At 48.2% G+C, this 17,022-nt stretch overlaps 1 protein-coding gene across 4 annotated transcripts in view; it reads left to right on the forward strand.

The window, feature by feature from the left end:
• The window catches only part of LOC309372766 (peroxidasin homolog), a 71,209-nt gene that overhangs the window by 21,296 nt on the left and 32,891 nt on the right, over positions 1-17,022 (forward strand). For 2 of the 4 annotated variants that reach the window (XM_081916639.1, XM_081916638.1), the window contains 6 exons: positions 5,459-5,530; positions 8,184-8,255; positions 13,183-13,254; positions 14,425-14,496; positions 15,438-15,607; positions 16,289-16,406. In XM_081916639.1, coding sequence (XP_081772765.1) covers positions 5,459-5,530; positions 8,184-8,255; positions 13,183-13,254; positions 14,425-14,496; positions 15,438-15,607; positions 16,289-16,406 — 576 coding nt within the window. The other 2 variants (XM_081916640.1, XM_081916641.1) reach the window with 2 other exon arrangements.

The raw sequence follows: 17,022 nt of genomic DNA on the forward strand, positions 1-17,022 counted from the left end.
CCTGATCGATTCCTCCCCAAAAAAGCTCAAGAACCGTGGCTCTTCCATCACAAACAAAGGTCAACAGCTTTGGTACAGCCAATGGGTATAAAAAGGTAAAGGGACCCCTGACCATTAGGTCCAGTTGTGGATTACTCTGGGGTTGCGGCGCTCATCTCGCTTTATTGGCCGAGGGAGCCAGTGTACAGTGTACAGCTGGTCATGTGGCCAGCATGACTAAGCCGCTTCTGGCGAACCAGAGCAGCGCACAGAAACGCCGTTTACCTTCCCGCCTGAGTGGTACCTATTTATCTACTTGCACTTTGACGTGCTTTCGAACTGCTAGGTGGGCAGGAGCAGGGACGAGCAATGGGAGCTCACCCCGTCGCGGGGATTCGAACGGCCGACCTTCATGCTGGCCACATGACCCGGAAGCTGTACGCCGGCTCCCTCGGCCAATAAAGCGAGATGAGCGCCGCAACCCCAGAGTCGGTCACAACTGGACCTAATGGTCAGGGGTCCCTTTACCTTTTAAGATGCTAATAATAATAAATAATTATTAGCTAATAATACTTATTAATTATTATAATAAATAATTATTAGTGTCCCCTTTACCCTTTATTTTAAAATAATTTCACATTTTATCACTTACAAATAATACTATTTTAAAATACACTATCTTCTACTTCTAACCCTACAGCCTATATCCACTTCCAAAGCTACTCTTTGGATTTAAATATTAATATTTTTTTTTCAAATATTCCTTAAACTTCTTCCAGTCTTCTTCGACCATCTCTTCTCTCTGGTCTCGGAGTCTCCCGGTCAGTTCGGCAAGTTCCATATAGTCCATCATCTTCATCTGCCATTCTTCGATAGTTGGTAAATCTTGTTTCACGGATGAAAGATGTAAAGTCCCACCAGGTTGGGGGGCATTTATTATCATCATCATTCTTACCCCACATTTTACCCAGATTTGGGGACTCAGCTAAACAGCTGCAAATATAACATTTTACGTGCATTATGCAAATATGACACTAGATGGCGATGGTGAGCTCATGGCAAATTCAATATATTTTTCAAAATGCTTCTTAAAAAAAGCATTTTCACAGCATGATATTTTAATGTGTCCAGATTCTACTCCGGACTTGCACAAATTAAAACGACGCAGATAAAATACAAAAAAGCTTTAAAAAATATATAAAAGATTCTTTTTTTAAAAAAAACCTATAATAAAATTAAAACAATATTTTAAAAAAACAAAATACGGATGATGAAAACAGCACAGCACTGTTAAAACCCCTTTCCTTAAAAACAAAACAAAAAAAGCAGTCAGTTGCCAATGATCTGTTTCGAACTGGGTGAGGATGATTTAAAAGTCTGGGTAATTTTTTTAAAAAAAGGATTGGATCAAGGGATCTCTGGCCAAGAAAACTCGTAGCAGGAGAGCCAAGAATGTTATCACCCTCATCTCTTGCCCAGTGCCACAACACAAATGCGGAGGGACTTTGGTTGAGGAGAACAATTTTTGCCGGATATTAAATCCTCCCTGTGGGAACAGATGGCTAATTGTTTCTTGCCACAGCCTAATTGCATATAATCTAAAATACTGGCTGGTCCCGTTTGGCTGAACCGGCCTGCTTTGTTTGTGGTTGCCATGGCAACCCCGGGATGAAGCCTCCACTCCAAGGGAAGAACTGGAACACCACACGATGGTGGAGATCATGATAGTAAGGCATCAGGGCAGCCGGTCAGATTTCTCCCCCTTTGAGTTTTACTGTGAGTCAGTGGGACAGGAATGAACTTGATTCAGGCTGCAGTTCCCACAGGGAGCTGCTTGTGTGGGATAGATCCATCCCCATAGAACCAACATGCTTAACTCTGATTAAGGTTTGCCCTGTCTCACCAGAGTGGTGCATGCTCTGGTTATCTCCCGCTTGGATTACTGCAATGCGCTCTACGTGGGGCTACCTTTGAAGGTGACCTGGAAACTACAACTGTTATGTACTGAGTTGAATAGGATCCAAAAGGCAGCAGTCTGATTGGTCCTAGAACGATAGGATTCAGAATGCTGCAGTCTGATTGGTCCTAGAACAATAGGATTCAGAATGCTGCAGTCTGATTGGTCCTAGAACAATAGGATTCAGAATGCTGCAGTCTGATTGGTCCTAGAATGATAGAATTCAGAATGCAGCAGTCTGATTGGTCCTAGAACAATAGGACCCCGAATGCTGCAGTCTGATTGGTCCACAGGAGCCACCCAATCCAGCTCCAGGTGGAAGTGAATCCGCAACCTACAGGTGAATCCCGGAATTAGCGAATTACATGGGGCCCATTGTGTAAATAATGTATATAAAGCAGACATTCTGGGGGAACTTCCATTCCTCCTCACCACTATGAGCTGAATAAAGAGCATGAAATCCACTCTCGACTCAGAGTATATTTCAACAACTAATCCAGAATACGGCAGCTAGACTGGTGACTGGGTGGCGCCACCGAGACCACGTAACACCAGTCCTGAAAGACCTACGTTGGCTCCCAGTACGTTTCCGAGCACAATTCAAAGTGTTGGTGCTGACCTTGAAAGCCCTAAACGGCCTCGGTCCAGTATACCTGAAGGAGTGTCTCCACCCCCATCATTCTGCCTGGACACTGAGGTCCAGTTCCAATAGCCTTCTGGCAATTCCCTCGCTGCGAGAAGCCAAGTTACAGGGAACCAGGCAGAGGGCCTTCTCGGTGGTGGTGCCTGCCCTGTAGAACGCCCTCCCACCAGATGTCAAGGAAATAAGCAACTATCTGGCTTTTAGAAGACACCTGAAGGCAGCCCTGTATTAGGAAGTTTTTAATGTTTGGTGTTCTGTTATGTTTTTATATGTGTTGGAAGCCACCCAGAGTGGCTGGAGCAACCCAGTCAGATGGGCAGATGATGATGATGGTCTTCATCATCATCATTATAATGGGAGAGTGAAGAACCAGCCTAGGTGAGCCACAGAAGAGGTCTCGTCTGGAATGGTAGAGAACCTTCCTGTTCCACAGCAGACTTTTCATTTGCCAAGGCGAGAAGTGCAATGCCAAAAAGATTAGCTTGGAATCCACAACCGCAAGGGTTTTCTCATGTGCTTCGGGGCTGGAAAGGAATGTTATGACAACGATGGCGAAAACAGTGCTGAAAGGTAAACAAGAGTCCAGACCATGGAGAGGATCCTATTGTATCTGTCCTCCTGACCTTCCCTGCGGAGCTCAATTTGCCTTCCTTTGGGCCGCGGAGCTTGCTGGTCTTCCAGCTCTGACCCAGTTAGAGAGGCAGACAAATTCCGAATGGCACCACAGGAGAATTCTGAAGCAGATAAGACATTTCTCTCCCTCCCTCCACACCCCCCTCTTTGGCAGGATGCAAAACAAACACATTAATTTAAGGGCCTGGCTACATGAGGTGGCAGGATTTGGCCTGGTCCAGTCATTCTTCAGTGGATCTTTTGCAAAAATGCGGTTACATAGCACCCTGATCCAGAACAGGGTCATGCTGCTCTGGCGGTGGAAGTTTAAGTCCAATCCAAATTTATCCTTTATTTATTTAATGTCACTTGTATCCTGCCTTCCTCCCAGCGCAGGACCTGAGGTGGCTCGCAACATAAATTAAGCCAGGTGCATACAAATAATAATAATAATAATAATAATAATAATAATAATAATAATAATAATTTATTATTTGTACCCCTCCCATTTGGCTGGGTTTCCCCAGCCACTCTGGGCAGCTTCCAACAAAGATTAAAAATACATCAAAATGTCACACATTAAAAATTTCCCTGAACAGGGCTGCCTTCAGATGTCTTCTAAATGTCAGGTAGTTGTTTATCTCTTTGACATCTGCTGGGAGGGCGTTCCACAGGGCGGGTGCCACTACCGAGAAGGCCCTCTGCCTGGTTCCCTGTAACTTGGCTTCTCGCAGTGAGGGAACCGCCAGAAGGCCCTCGGCGCTGGACCTCAGTGTCCAGGCAGAATGATGGGGGTGGAGACGCTCCTTCAGGTATACTGGGCCGAGGCCGTTTAGCGCTTTAAAGGTCAACACCAACACTGTGAATAGTGCTCGGAAACGTACTGGGAGCCAGTGTAGGTCTTTCAAGACCAGTGTCATGTGGTCTCAGCGGCCGCCCCCAGTCACCAGTCTAGCTGCCGCTTTCTGGATTAATTGCAGTTTCCGGGTCACCTTCAAAGGTAGCCCCACGTAGAGCGCATTGCAGTAGTCCAAGCGGGAGATAACCAGAGCATGCAGCACTCTGGAGAACCAGTCCGCAGACAGGTAGGGTCTCAGCTTGCGTACCAGATGGAGCTGGTAGGCAGTTGCTCTGGACGCAGAATTGACCTGCACCTCCATGGACAGCTGTGAGTCCAAAATGACTCCCAGACTGCACACCTGGTCCTCCAGGGGCACAGTTACCCCATTCAGAACCAGGGAGTCCTCCACACCAGCCCGCCTCTTGTCCCCCAAGAACAGTACTTCTGTCTTGTCAGGATTCAACCGCAAACAAAAACACACAATGAGCATAAATATTAGAAAACAATTAAATAAGAAACTGTATTGAAAACCTTGGTGAGAACACTTAAAAGCACACACACAAAAGCCTAAGACCCAGCCTAAGAAGACGCTGTCACAACAGCCAGCTGTTGGCCAAAGGCCAGTCAAGATTAAGAAAAATAAATTGTCTCCTAGCAAAAGGAAAACAGAGAAGGAGCTGGGCTGTCCTCTTGTGGAAGGGAGTTCCACAGTCTTGGAGCAGCCTCTGAGAAGGCCCTCTCTCATGGCCTCACCAATCTCATACCCTCCAACATTTCTCCAATGAAAATAAGGATGTCCCATTCCATAATGATAACTTTGCTTTTCATACCCCGCACATCTTAATGGGTTGCCCCAGCCACTCTGGGCAGCTTCCAACATATATGAAAAAACATAACAAAACATTAAATATTTTTTAAAAAACCCTACCCTGTACAGGATTCCCTTCAGATGACTCGGGAGTCGGATAACTTAGGGCTGCCATATGTCTGGATTTTCCCAGACATTATCAGGATTTCAAAGGCAGAATTGATGTCCGGGCTGAATTGTCCTGAATCTTAGGCAAGTCAATTTTGGGGGCATTTTTGTAGAAACCCACCAAAATTGTTGAGTTCTTTTTAAAGGCAAATTGCCCCCGACACCATTTTTACACCCTAGCGTGTGCTGGTTTTTACCTTTTGAAACATGGCAGCCCTAGGATATATCTCCATACCCTCCAACATTTATTCAGTGAAAATAGGGACGTCCTAAGGAAATGTGGGGCATTCTGGGATCAAATCAGAAAACCGGGATGGCTTCTCTAAAGCAGGGGCATCCCTGGAAAACAGGGGCGCTTGGAGTATCTGCAGTCGTAATACAGAGACCGCAGCCTGCCGCCTTCAAAGTAATGCATTAATGTGTGCCTTCCTTTCCCTTATTTTCTCACAGGCTTTTGAACAACAACCTGATAAAGCAAATTGCACGAAGATCCTTCGAAGGACTTGACAGCTTGAAATACCTGTAAGTGTCTGTAAGGAGGCCCAGTGTGACAACAGCCTCTGAACATTCGGGAAAGTGAAACACTCCTGATACTTGTCAGGTGACAGTTGCTTTATTGTATCTACATCCTGCTACACACATGTGCATAGTAAATATTGAGCAGGAAAATTATTCATATGCCATTAAACAGGGCCTTCTTGGTGGTGGCTCCCAGGTTGTGGAATACCCTCCCTCCTTATTAACTTTCAGATGGAGCTTGTAAAAATTCCCGTTCACCCAGGCATTTGGTGGCTGAAAATTCCTGCTCCTGGCAACCACGACAATTATTAGCTGTGAGGGTATGCAACCATTTTACCCGTTATTAGATTTTTTTGGTGGTTTTTAGGTTTTACACGTTTCAAGATATTTTAAATTACTTTAAAATGATTTAGTCATGTTGTTACGTTATTCTTGTATTGTTGTACAACTTTTCTCTGCTCTGGGCTCCTTTGGGAGGAAAGCCCGGATATAAATTTAATCATTCAATTAATTAAGTAATTGATCAGCAGAACACAATTAAATAAACTGGCTTTTTCATGTCGCTAAGCCAGAAAAGAGGTTTGGATCATCCACTGCCTGCCCTGTGTTTTTGTGTTTGCTTTGCCAAACTTCATACCCATATCTTTCTCCCCTCGAGGGGACGGAAAAGCAGCTTGAAGTGTGTCTGATTTTTATTTTTTGAAAAATCTCGGGCAGGAAAAGGATTAGCTATGCACATAACCTCCACTCCCCTTCTCAGCAGGACTGGCGTCAGCAGCAGACATCCTCATTCAGCTGCCAAGGGGTCCTGCCCAGCGCTTTTGGCACCATTGCCCTGGGCCTCCCCTCCTCCAGGGCTCCTTCGTTAAATGAGCACCAGGTGGTCTTCGTTGCAGTTGCACCCTGGAGTGACATTGCGGCACAGTGGGGCATGATGGGAAATTGCAACGGCAGCTGGCCTTTTGCTCATCCTCCTCTCCCAGCAAATATTCACTTGTGTCGGGTGGTGGTAGGAGTTTATTGTCACCAAGCGCTGCAAACACGGCCCACAAAGACCTGGGCATTCTAGTGCTGCCTTTGCCCATCTGAAGCCCGCCAGATTGTTGTGGACTACTGCTGCCTTGAAGGGATGCAGGTGGCACTGTGGGTTAAACCACTGAGCCTAGGACTTGCCGATCCGAAGGTTGGCGGTTCAAATCCCCACGATGGGGTGAGCTCCCGTTGCTTGGTCCCTGCTCCTGCCCACCTAGCAGTTCGAAAGCACGTCAAAGTGCAAGTAGATAAATAGGTACCGCTCCAGCGGGAAGGTGAACGGCGTTTCCGTGCGTTGCTCTGGTTCGCCAGAAGTGACTTAGTCATGCTGGCCACATGACCGGGAAGCCAAAGTACGATCTCACTTCCTTGACAGGGATTGGCTCCATCAGCCAATAAAGCAAAATGAGCGCCGCAACCCCTGAGTCGGTCACGACTGGACCTAATGGTCAGGGGTCCCTTTACCTTACTGCTGCCTTAAGCCCCAAGCCAGCACCACTGAGAGAGAGAGATAAAACTTTATTCGCATTAGCCAATGGCCATAGCAACAGTAAAACATTACAGTATACGCAGAAAAGGAAATTTGATATAAAAGCACAGTTTAAAGTCCTGAAGCAGCAGTGGCCCTTATCCTGATTGCCCCTGCTATGAACCTAGCAACCTTTGCTGTTATCTGCTCATTTTGATCTGATAGAAGGAAGGACATTGTGGCAGTGGCTGAGCGCCCTGGGATGGTTAGTTCGAGTTTGGTGATGATCTCGTTCCTCAGGTCTTTGTAGAGCCAGCACCACTGAAGTTCAAAACATCTGGAGGGAACTAGGTTTGAGGAAGGCTGCCTAGTGCCTCCTAAACCACGACGGGGAGGTTCAGACACTACAGTGGCAGAGGAATTTCTAAGGATGGAATCAAAGAATCATAGAGTTGGAAGGGGGGTCATCTACGTCCAACCCCCTGGAATGCAGGAATATGCTGCTGACCCATGCAGGGATCAAACCTGCAACCTTGGCATCACCAGCACTACGCTCTCACCAACTGAGCTATCCAGGCTAGCCGATAGTTACCTCTGTTTTGTTATTTATTTACCTATTGCCTATAGAGGTGCTTCTCCAGAATTATCCGAAAGTTGTATAATGACGGTGCCAAACGCACCTCTGTGGTTAGGGGCTTTCACAGTTTGGGGCCGCCACCAAAAAGGCCCTCTCCCAGGCAACACCGATACACAGTGCCCCGAGCCTTTGAGGGCAGAGGGACTACCAAGAGGGCACCCTCTGCTGATCTCATGACTCTATAGGGTCTCTCGGGTATTTGGGGCTTGAGTCATTTTGGGCTTTAAGCACCAGTGTGAGCAGATTGAATTGGGCCCTGAAACAAACTGGCAACCAGAGCAGCTGTTTTAAAACATGGGTTACGTGTGGTCTCAATGGGATGCCAGCCAACAGTCTGGCTGCAGCATTTTGGACCAACTGGAGTTTTTGAGTCGTCTCCAAGGGCCACCTTAGAGTGCATTGTAATAATACGATTTTAGGATGTTGAATCCAATGGAGTCCTCCTGTTAGCCAGCCAGAAAGCTTTTCTCAACCGATGTAATTTTATTCTCCTTTTCCGCTCTCCCTCTCTTTGCAAGCTACCTTTACAAGAATGAAATACAGAGCATCCAGCAGCATGCATTCAAGGGCCTTTCTTCCCTGGAACAGCTGTAAGTTGGCCGAGGTTTGTGTTGGAAATTGCATGGAGACGAGGGATGGAATTTCGCCTCTGGATTCCTGCCAGCCCCCTGAGACACCATCTGCAAGCGCTCCTTAGAGTCCCGAGAAACTGAGCTTTGATTGAAAAATGAAATAAAAGTAATATGTTTTTATTTATTTACTCTTAGGTATTCCTAGGCTGCTTTTCTGGGCAGCGCAGACTCAAGACAGCTTGCAAACCTTTCTAGTTATCGTGGTGATAGAGCTACGATTAAACATCTCCTGCTTTTTAAGCTTTTGTGTCACTCATGTTAATCCACGTAACTTGAGGATGATGATTTCAGAAGTAGATTGCTGCAGAGCACTGGTTGGGCAACTCCTAAAGATGATCTCCTTATCATGAAAAGCATCGCTTGCTAATTTCTGCTTTGCAAATGGCCATTCGGAGCACAACTGCAAGAGAGGTCTGAACCATTTGCTATAACATTCTGGCCAATTGACAACCCAGTTGTCACCTGTCTGTGAGGATCTTCTGGGGAAGATCTAGAATAATATAATTGTAGAGTTGGAAGGGACCCTATGGGACGCGGGTGGCGCAGTGGGCTAAACCACAGAGCCTAGGATTCGCCGATCAGAAGGTCGGCGGTTCGAATCCCTGCGACGGAGCGAGCTCCCGTTGCTCGGTCTCTGCTCCTGCCAACCTAGCAGTTCAAAAGCATGTCAAGTGCAAGTAGATAAATAGGTACCACTCCAGCGGGAAGGTAAATGGCGTAAACAGCCACGGCTGGACCTAATGGTCGGGGTCCCTTTTCCTTTAAGGGGCCCTATATGTCATCTATCCAACCCCCTGCAATGCAGGAATCTCAACTAAAGAGGCCTCTGCTTGATGCCCGAGAGAGCTGCTGCCAGTCCGTGTAGACAATATTAAGCTGGACCAGAGGTTTTCGACGCCTTTGAGTCCACGGCTCCCTTGACCAACTACATTCTTTCCGCAGCTCCCCTGTGGGGCTCAGGAACCCAGCTGTGTCACCCCTTGCCTGCAGAGCTGTCAGCCTCTTACCATTTTTCAAACAGCCTACCTTGTGGGTACCTTAGCCTCTTTCCCCCTTTCCTTTGGAGTCTTCCACTGCTGCCACCCTAGTCTCTCAGCTGCCCTCACCCCCAAGAAAGGTGCCCCCCAGAGGACCATTCGCCTGCGGAGCTTATAGTCAGGGCTGCTGCAATAAACAGCTGTGCAAGAGGGCATCAGAAGAGGGAGGGAAGGAAAGAGGGACAGAGGCCAGTGTTGCCCACGGCACCCCTGACCATCATTCAAGGCACCCCAGGGTGCCACAGCACTCGGGTTGAAAACCACTGAGCTAGACATACCAATGACCGGACATAGTATACGGCAGCCTCTTAGGTTTCTCTTACATCAGGGGTCAGCAAACTTTTTCAGCAGGGGGGCAGTCCACTGTCCCTCAGACCTTGTGGGGGGCCAGACTAAATATTGAAAAAAGAAATGAACGAATTCCTGTGCCCCACAAATAGCCCAGAGATGCATTTTAAATAAAAGGACCCATTCTACTCATGTAAAAACACGCTGATTCCTGGACCGCCCGCGGGCCAGATTTAGAAGGCGATTGGGCCGGATCTGGCCCCTGGGCCTTAGTTTGCCTACGCATGTCTTATGCACACCCCTCCTCAGCCAGCCATGTTTTGTGTCAGAGTTGGAGCCAAACACAGGCCAACGATAAAAGAAGCAGATCTCCGTTGTCAGTGAAGTTCACTCTTTATTCAAGGTAACAAACATACAACTCAGTGGTCTTTCCCTTCAGGGGCAAATCCCAGGTCTGAAGGTCCTTGCCTTCCACCCTTTCTAAGGCGGCTCCTCTGCCAGATGTTTCCCAAGCAAATTGATCTGCATACCTCTGCTATTCTCATCACTCTGTGCGTTCTTGGAGACCGGTGAGAAGGGCACTGGCAGAGGAAGAGAGGGTGGGGGGAGCGCACTGCTCCATTGCGGCTGCCCCCCCCTCGCTGGGCACCATACCCTTGGGACACGCATCATAAAGCTCCGCCCCGGGCTAAGGCGAGCTTGTCGCAGCAGGAGAGGCAGACGCCTTAGATCAGTGGTTCTCAACCTGTGGGTCCCCAGATGTTGTTGGACTACAAATCCCATCATCCCTGAGGTCTGGTCTTGCTAGTTAGGGGTGATGGGAGTTGTAGTTCAACAACATCTGGGGACCCACAGGTTGAGAAAGGCTGTCTTAGATTCTTCTGCAGTCTCTTGACCTCCTTCCTCTGCTTCGGCCTCTGTCTGCACTGCTTCCTGTCACAGGCTCTTCCTGCTCACAAAACCCTGTTGCCCCTTTGGGATCCATCACCTCCTCCCACCCATCTTTCCCCTCTGACCTCTCCCCAATGCCCCACCACCAATCCTCTGGCTCTGAGCCTTCTTCCTCTGGGGGTTCCCTTGGCGGGGGTCCCCGGCTGGTGCCTCCCACCTCTCCTCTGCGTCCAGCCCAGTCCCTGACACTTTGCTGAGCTCACACATCACAGCAGAGAGATGAATCCTTCACCTTGGGCTTTCTGACTTATTTTAAGCACAGATGCCTTTGCCTGCAATGTGGGAGAAGTTCACTGGTATTCAGGAAGTCAGAGCCCTAGCTGTCCCCAACCTAGTGTCTTCCACATCTGGTGGGACTACACCCACCATCCTCCCTGGCCTCTGGGCTGCTGGGAATTGTAGTCCAAAACATCTGGAGGGCACCAGGTTGGGGGCAGATGGGGTGATCTCTGGATAATAATTCTTTGAGTTAGAAAAACCGAAAAAACTCTGAGATGACACAACAGCTCCAATAATATTTGCTTTGTAAAAAAACAACAACCCAGTCCTGTTGAGATGACGTAGTCCCTGACCAGAAATGTCTCGCAAGGCACACTAGATAGACAAAATAAAGAGTCATGGGGGAGATGTAGGAAAGTATGTGCTCCTTCACAGATGATCTCATGTGCAGCACTGTGGCCAAGATCTAATCTCTCGCTAGCAAATATAATCAACGGCTTTGTAGATGATGTATTAGGAAGGAATGGTCCAGCACTTCTGCGCCCTCAACGAGCCGATTGTAGTTTTCTTGAGAAGAATCTCAAGAGTCTGCGGAATCAGCCTTTGCCGCAAGGAGTGACTCTTTATGTTTTCATAAAACTTTCTAAATATACCATTTTTTAGAGAGTCACGCTTCTGGCTCTACACATGTCACAGCAGTTGTCGATTATAGATAGAACAGTTCAAAGGAACGAGGAGCCCCTCAGCTTTGAGCCTTTGAAACAGGTTGTTGTTCAAATGTTATGGCCCTTCCCCCATCCTGTCCATCAAAATTCAAAACTGTCTTGTAAAACATTGAGCAGATGGATGGATTGGCGTTCCATTTGAGTTCAGGTCTGCTGCAGGATCATCATGCAGGAATATTTTGCATTCCTGGTCCCCTTTCGCCGGAGAGGAACCCATTTACCCATAGCATTGAACATCATTTATACAATTATTTTTACACCATCATTGCATTGTTTTTCACACCGGCCTCAAACATTCATTTTCTGTCAGGCCCTTGGCTCTTAATTATCTATGTCCTCGAGGTAGTGGCATGTTTTAATCCTGCCTTTTTTAAAAATAGAATGTCTTTTATGTTTTCCTTTGTTGCCTCCCTCTTTTATGTCAGTTCCTTTGTATGTATTTGCTTATATATTTTATGTCGCTTTGAGTTACTTTGTTTAAAAAGCGACCAATAAATTTAATTCATAATAATATATTCGTAGTTGCTCGTTTAAGTCACAGCTTCCCAGATGTTTGCATGAAAGCATTCCTCGTCCACAGTTGCACGGCATAATGGGTTTTGTAGTTTTTCAGGCTGCATAAACAGTCAGTTGCATGCATGCATAATGCACTCGCTGCATTGCATGGAATTGCAATGCATCAAATGCATTGAGTGAATCTGGGTCTCCTCTGTTCTATCCTGGCTCGCAACCCCTGCTTTACTTATGGCATGCTAGGGTGATCCCGCATGCACTTTGGGAATTACCGTATTTTTCGCACCATAGGACGCACTTTTTCCCCTCCAAAAATGAAGGGGAAATGTGTGTGCGTCCTATGGTGCGAATGCAGGCTTTCGCTGAAGCCTGGAGAGTGAGAGGGGTCAGTGCGCACCGACCCCTCACGCTCTCCAGGCTTCGCGGACCTCTTCGCAAGGAGCGGGAGCACTCCGGCTCCTTGCGGAGAGTTGCCAGCATGCCGAAGCCTGCGCGCGCTGAGCTCAGCGCGCCCAGGCTTCGCGGACCTCTCCGCAAGGAGCCGGAGCGCTCCGGATCCTTGCGGGGAGTTGCCAGCATGCCGAAGCCTGCGCGCGCTGAGCTCAGCGCGCCCAGGCTTCGCGGACCTCTCCGCAAGGAGCCGGAGCGCTCCGGCTCCTTGCGGGGAGTTGCCAGCATGCCGAAGCCTGCGCGCGCTGAGCTCAGCGCGCCCAGGCTTCGCGGACCTCTCCGCAAGGAGCCGGAGCGCTCCGGCTCCTTGCGGGGAGTTGCCAGCATGCCGAAACCTGCGCGCGCTGAGCTCAGCGCGCCCAGGCTTCGCGGACCTCTCCGCAAGGAGCCGGAGCGCTCCGGCTCCTTGCGGGGAGTTGCCAGCATGCCGAAGCCTGCGCGCGCTGAGCTCAGCGCGCCCAGGCTTCGCGGACCTCTCCACAAGCAGCGGGAGTGCTCCCACGGCTTGCAGAGAGCTGCCTGTTTGTGGGCTGGGGTCGGGGGAAGCTCGAGCTTCCCCCGCCCCAGCCCCGCACCTGGGGGGGGAAAATAATTTTTTTCCCTTTATTTCCCCCCCAAAAAATGGGTGCGCCCTATGGTCCGGTGCACCCTATGGTGCGAAAAATACGGTAATGATCTGTTCTGTTTTCTTCTTCACCTCAGTTACCTGCATTTTAACAACCTCGAAACCTTGGAGCCAGAGACGTTTAGCGACCTGCCCAAACTGGAAAGGCTGTAAGTCATGAGAAAATCACCAAGTGGTTTGTATGTGTGACATTCGTGCTAGTCAATTTGTGGTTTGTGCAATTAACTATTAGAGGTTACTGACCATAACAGCTTCCCAAAGTGTCTAGCAGAGTTTCCCTGGAGGCAGACAACAGAAACTGTAGTCATACTCGAATGCACAGTCAAGAATTACAGTGGTACCTCAGGTTACATATGCTTCAGGTTACATACGCTTCAGGTTACAGACTCTGCTAACCCAGAAATAGTACCTCGGGTTAAGAACTTTGCTTCAGGACGAGAACAGAAATCGTGCAGCGGCGGCGCAGCAGCACTGGGAGGCCCCATTAGTTAAAGTGGTACCTCAGGTTAAGAACAGTTTCAGGTTAAGAACAGACCTCCAGAACGAATTAAGTTCTTAACCTGAGGTACCACTGTACTTTGTGCAAGCATTTGGCATTTCAGTTACTACTATCTACAAACCATACAGTCCTTCTTCCTCTCTATGGCACGGTATACAGTACCTCGGGTTACATACGCTTCAGGTTACAGACTCCACTAACCCAGAAATAGTACCTCAGGTTAAGAACTTTGCTTCAGGATGAGAACAGAAATCGTGCTCCTGCGACACGGCAGCAGCAGGAGGCCCCATTAGCTAAAGTGGTGCTTCACGTTAAGAACAGTTTCAGGTTAAGAACGGACCTTCGGAACAAATTAAGTACTTAACCCGAGGTACAACCGTACTTTCAGTCTAGTAATAAACAGTCCTGATATCGCAAACTCATAGTATCAGCAGCGCACTTTACCATACATCCAAACTAGCTGTAAGCATGCGTACTAACAGCGTATGTGTGCTCTCCTCATGCCTCAAATTGCAAACTCATCTTCCTCCTTTTAATTGCATCTCCAGCTGACACCAATTAAGCATGGAGTGCCGCTCCCACACATTGAAGAAACTTCTGCAATTCCTTTTAAACTTAAAGGAACCGTATCTGTTTCGTGAAGAATGTATTCCTAACATTAACATCATGCCTAGTTTGGTCCAGTGAGAGGGGTGCTTGAAAAGAGCACACCTAGGTGTGTTAAAACTTCACCCAGGGACAGTCTCTGCCTGTCACTTGGGAGATGACCTCAAAGAATACCCAGCTAAAATTCTGACTCTCTTCACTTCCCCCCGTACAGCTTCTTGCACAACAACCGGATTTCCAGAATCCAGCCGGGCGCTGTCACCCAACCGGAATCGCTTAAACGCCTGTAAGTGGATAATCGCTGCAGCAAAGAACAATTCATCATTCTGGGTGGAGGCAAAAAGCTGGCCCCAACTGGACGCAGCTGTGTGGCTTTGCTAAATGTGGGAGACCCATGGTCGGTCCCACATAAACTTAACCTCTCAAGAAGCGGTGTCGGTGGGTGGGCAAGATGCTAATTTGTTCAGCCAGCCCTTTGGTGGGGGCCTCTAATCCCCCTGGGCAACTGCCCCTGCCCCCAACCAATTTCAAAATGGGGTCACAAATCGCAGAAGGTCCAAATTTCCATCCCTAGCTGTTATGTACTGAGTTGAATAGGACCCAGAATGCAGCAGTCTGATTGGTCCACAGGAGCCACCCAATCCAGCTCCAGGTGGAAGTGAATCCGCAACCTGATTGGCCTACAGGTGAATCCCGGAATTAGCCAATCACATGCAGACCATTGTGTAAATCAGTGTTTCCTAACCTTGTGCCTCCAGCTGTTTTTGAACTACAACTCCCATCATCCCTGACTAGCAAGACCAGTGGCAAGGGATGATGGGAATTGTAGTCCAAAAACAGCTGGAGGCACAAGGTTGGGAAACACTGGTGTAAATAATGTATATAAGGCAGACATTATGGGGGAATTTCCATTACTCCTCACCATTATGAGCTGAATAAAGAGCATGAGATCCATTCTCAACTCCAAGTATATTTCACTAGTGTATCTCGTTTAAAAGATCTTGGCCCACCAAGCTAGAAAAGTGCTGCCTGAGATGGTGGGAGAACATCTGCCCATGGAGAGGGGAATATAGAGAAGGGCTTCAGTTGATGATCGCAGGGTCTGAGTCGGTTCATCTGGGGAGAGTTTTGGGGTCTTGAGTGCAAAGTCACCTTTCCCGTGAGGCTACCGGGAAGTCTCTGGCAATTATAATCCCCATTTCTTCTTCCTTCACATCTTCGTCTCAGGCGGCTGGACTCCAACGCCTTGCTGTGCGATTGTGACCTGATGTGGCTGGCAGAATTGCTGAGGAAATTCACCGTGCAGGGCAACACCCAGACGGCAGCTACCTGCGAGAACCCAAGGGAGCTGCAGGGGCGCTCCATTGTCACCCTGACCACCCAAGAATTCAACTGTGGTGAGCGCCCTGCCACAAACACCGCAATATCGGTTTTGTTTATCTCGTTGGCATCCAGTGCCTTGCATAACCTTGCCGTAACTTTTAACTGCACCCACCCCTTTGAAGAATCATTAACCTCTGTATCAAACCACCTTGGTGCTGTAGGAGCGTTTCATGGCCATCCTACCTGTTATGTACTGAGTTGAATAGGATCCAAAAGGCAGTAGTCTGATTGGTCCACAGGAGCCACCCAATCCTTCTCATGAGGTGGCCAAAGTATTGGAGCCTCAGCTTCAGGATCTGTCCTTCCAGTGAGCACTCAGGGCTCATTTCCTTCAGAATGGAGAGGTTTGATCTTCTTGCAGTCCATGGGACTCTCAAGAGTCTCCTCCAGCACCATAATTCAAAAGCATCAATTCTTCGGCGATCAGCCTTCTTTATTGTTATTCACATTTTATACTGTATTTTATGCTGTTTTTTTGGTTGCGTCAATTAAGTGTTTTAAATTTGTTAGCCGCCCTGAGCCTGGTTTTCTGAACCGAGAAGAGCGGGGTATAAATAAATTTTTATTATTATTTACTACGCTGAAAGGCTTCAGGATCTGGGGCTTTTGGGTTCAGAAAAAAGGCAAGTAAGTTGACCTGCTAGAACAGGGCAGTCCAACTTCTCAAGTGGGGCACCCTTCGCGGTCTTTTTCAGAGAGGCCTCGCATCACGACCGAGCCACAAGACGCAGATGTCACCCTGGGCAACACCGTCTATTTCATCTGCAGAGCAGAAGGTAACCCCAAGCCCAAGATCATCTGGCTCCACAACAAGTAAGTCTCGCAAGATTTTCACCCAGCTGAGCCAGAACGCAAGAGTGCTCTCTCCGGAGTAGCACAGGCATAAACCAGTCTGGCTCTGACCTGACCCTCCCCTCAGAGAATCTTGGGGATTGTGCCTTTGGGCTCACCATCTGAAAAGATCTGACACACGAGGAAGAAGGGCTGCGGAGGGAGGAGGGGAAAGCAAGGCTCAAGCACAAGTTATCCAAGTTAAAATTAATAATAATAATAATAATTTATACCCCGCCCTCCCTGGGCAGAGCCAGGCTCGGGGCGGCTAACACCAGTACAATTACAATAAAAACATAATGGGGGGGGGAGAAAAGCAATTTAAAATACGGGTTAAAATATAATTTAAAATGCAGCCTCATTTTAATAGTAGCCCATAGATCAAAACCATAAGGGGAGGGAAACTTAAGGGTCAGACTGAGTCCAAACCAAGGCCAGGCGGAACAGCTCTGTCTTGCAGGCCCTGCGGAAAGATGTCATGTCCCGCAGGGCCCTAGTCTCTTGGGACAGAGCGTTCCACCAAGTAGGGGCCAGTACTGAAAAGTCCCTGGCCCTAGTTGAGACCAATCTAACCACCTTGCGACTTGGGACCTCCAAC

This window comes from Podarcis melisellensis (genome assembly GCF_964234715.1).
Source record: "Podarcis melisellensis genome assembly, chromosome: 6".
Classification (NCBI taxonomy): Eukaryota; Metazoa; Chordata; class Lepidosauria; order Squamata; family Lacertidae; genus Podarcis; species Podarcis melisellensis.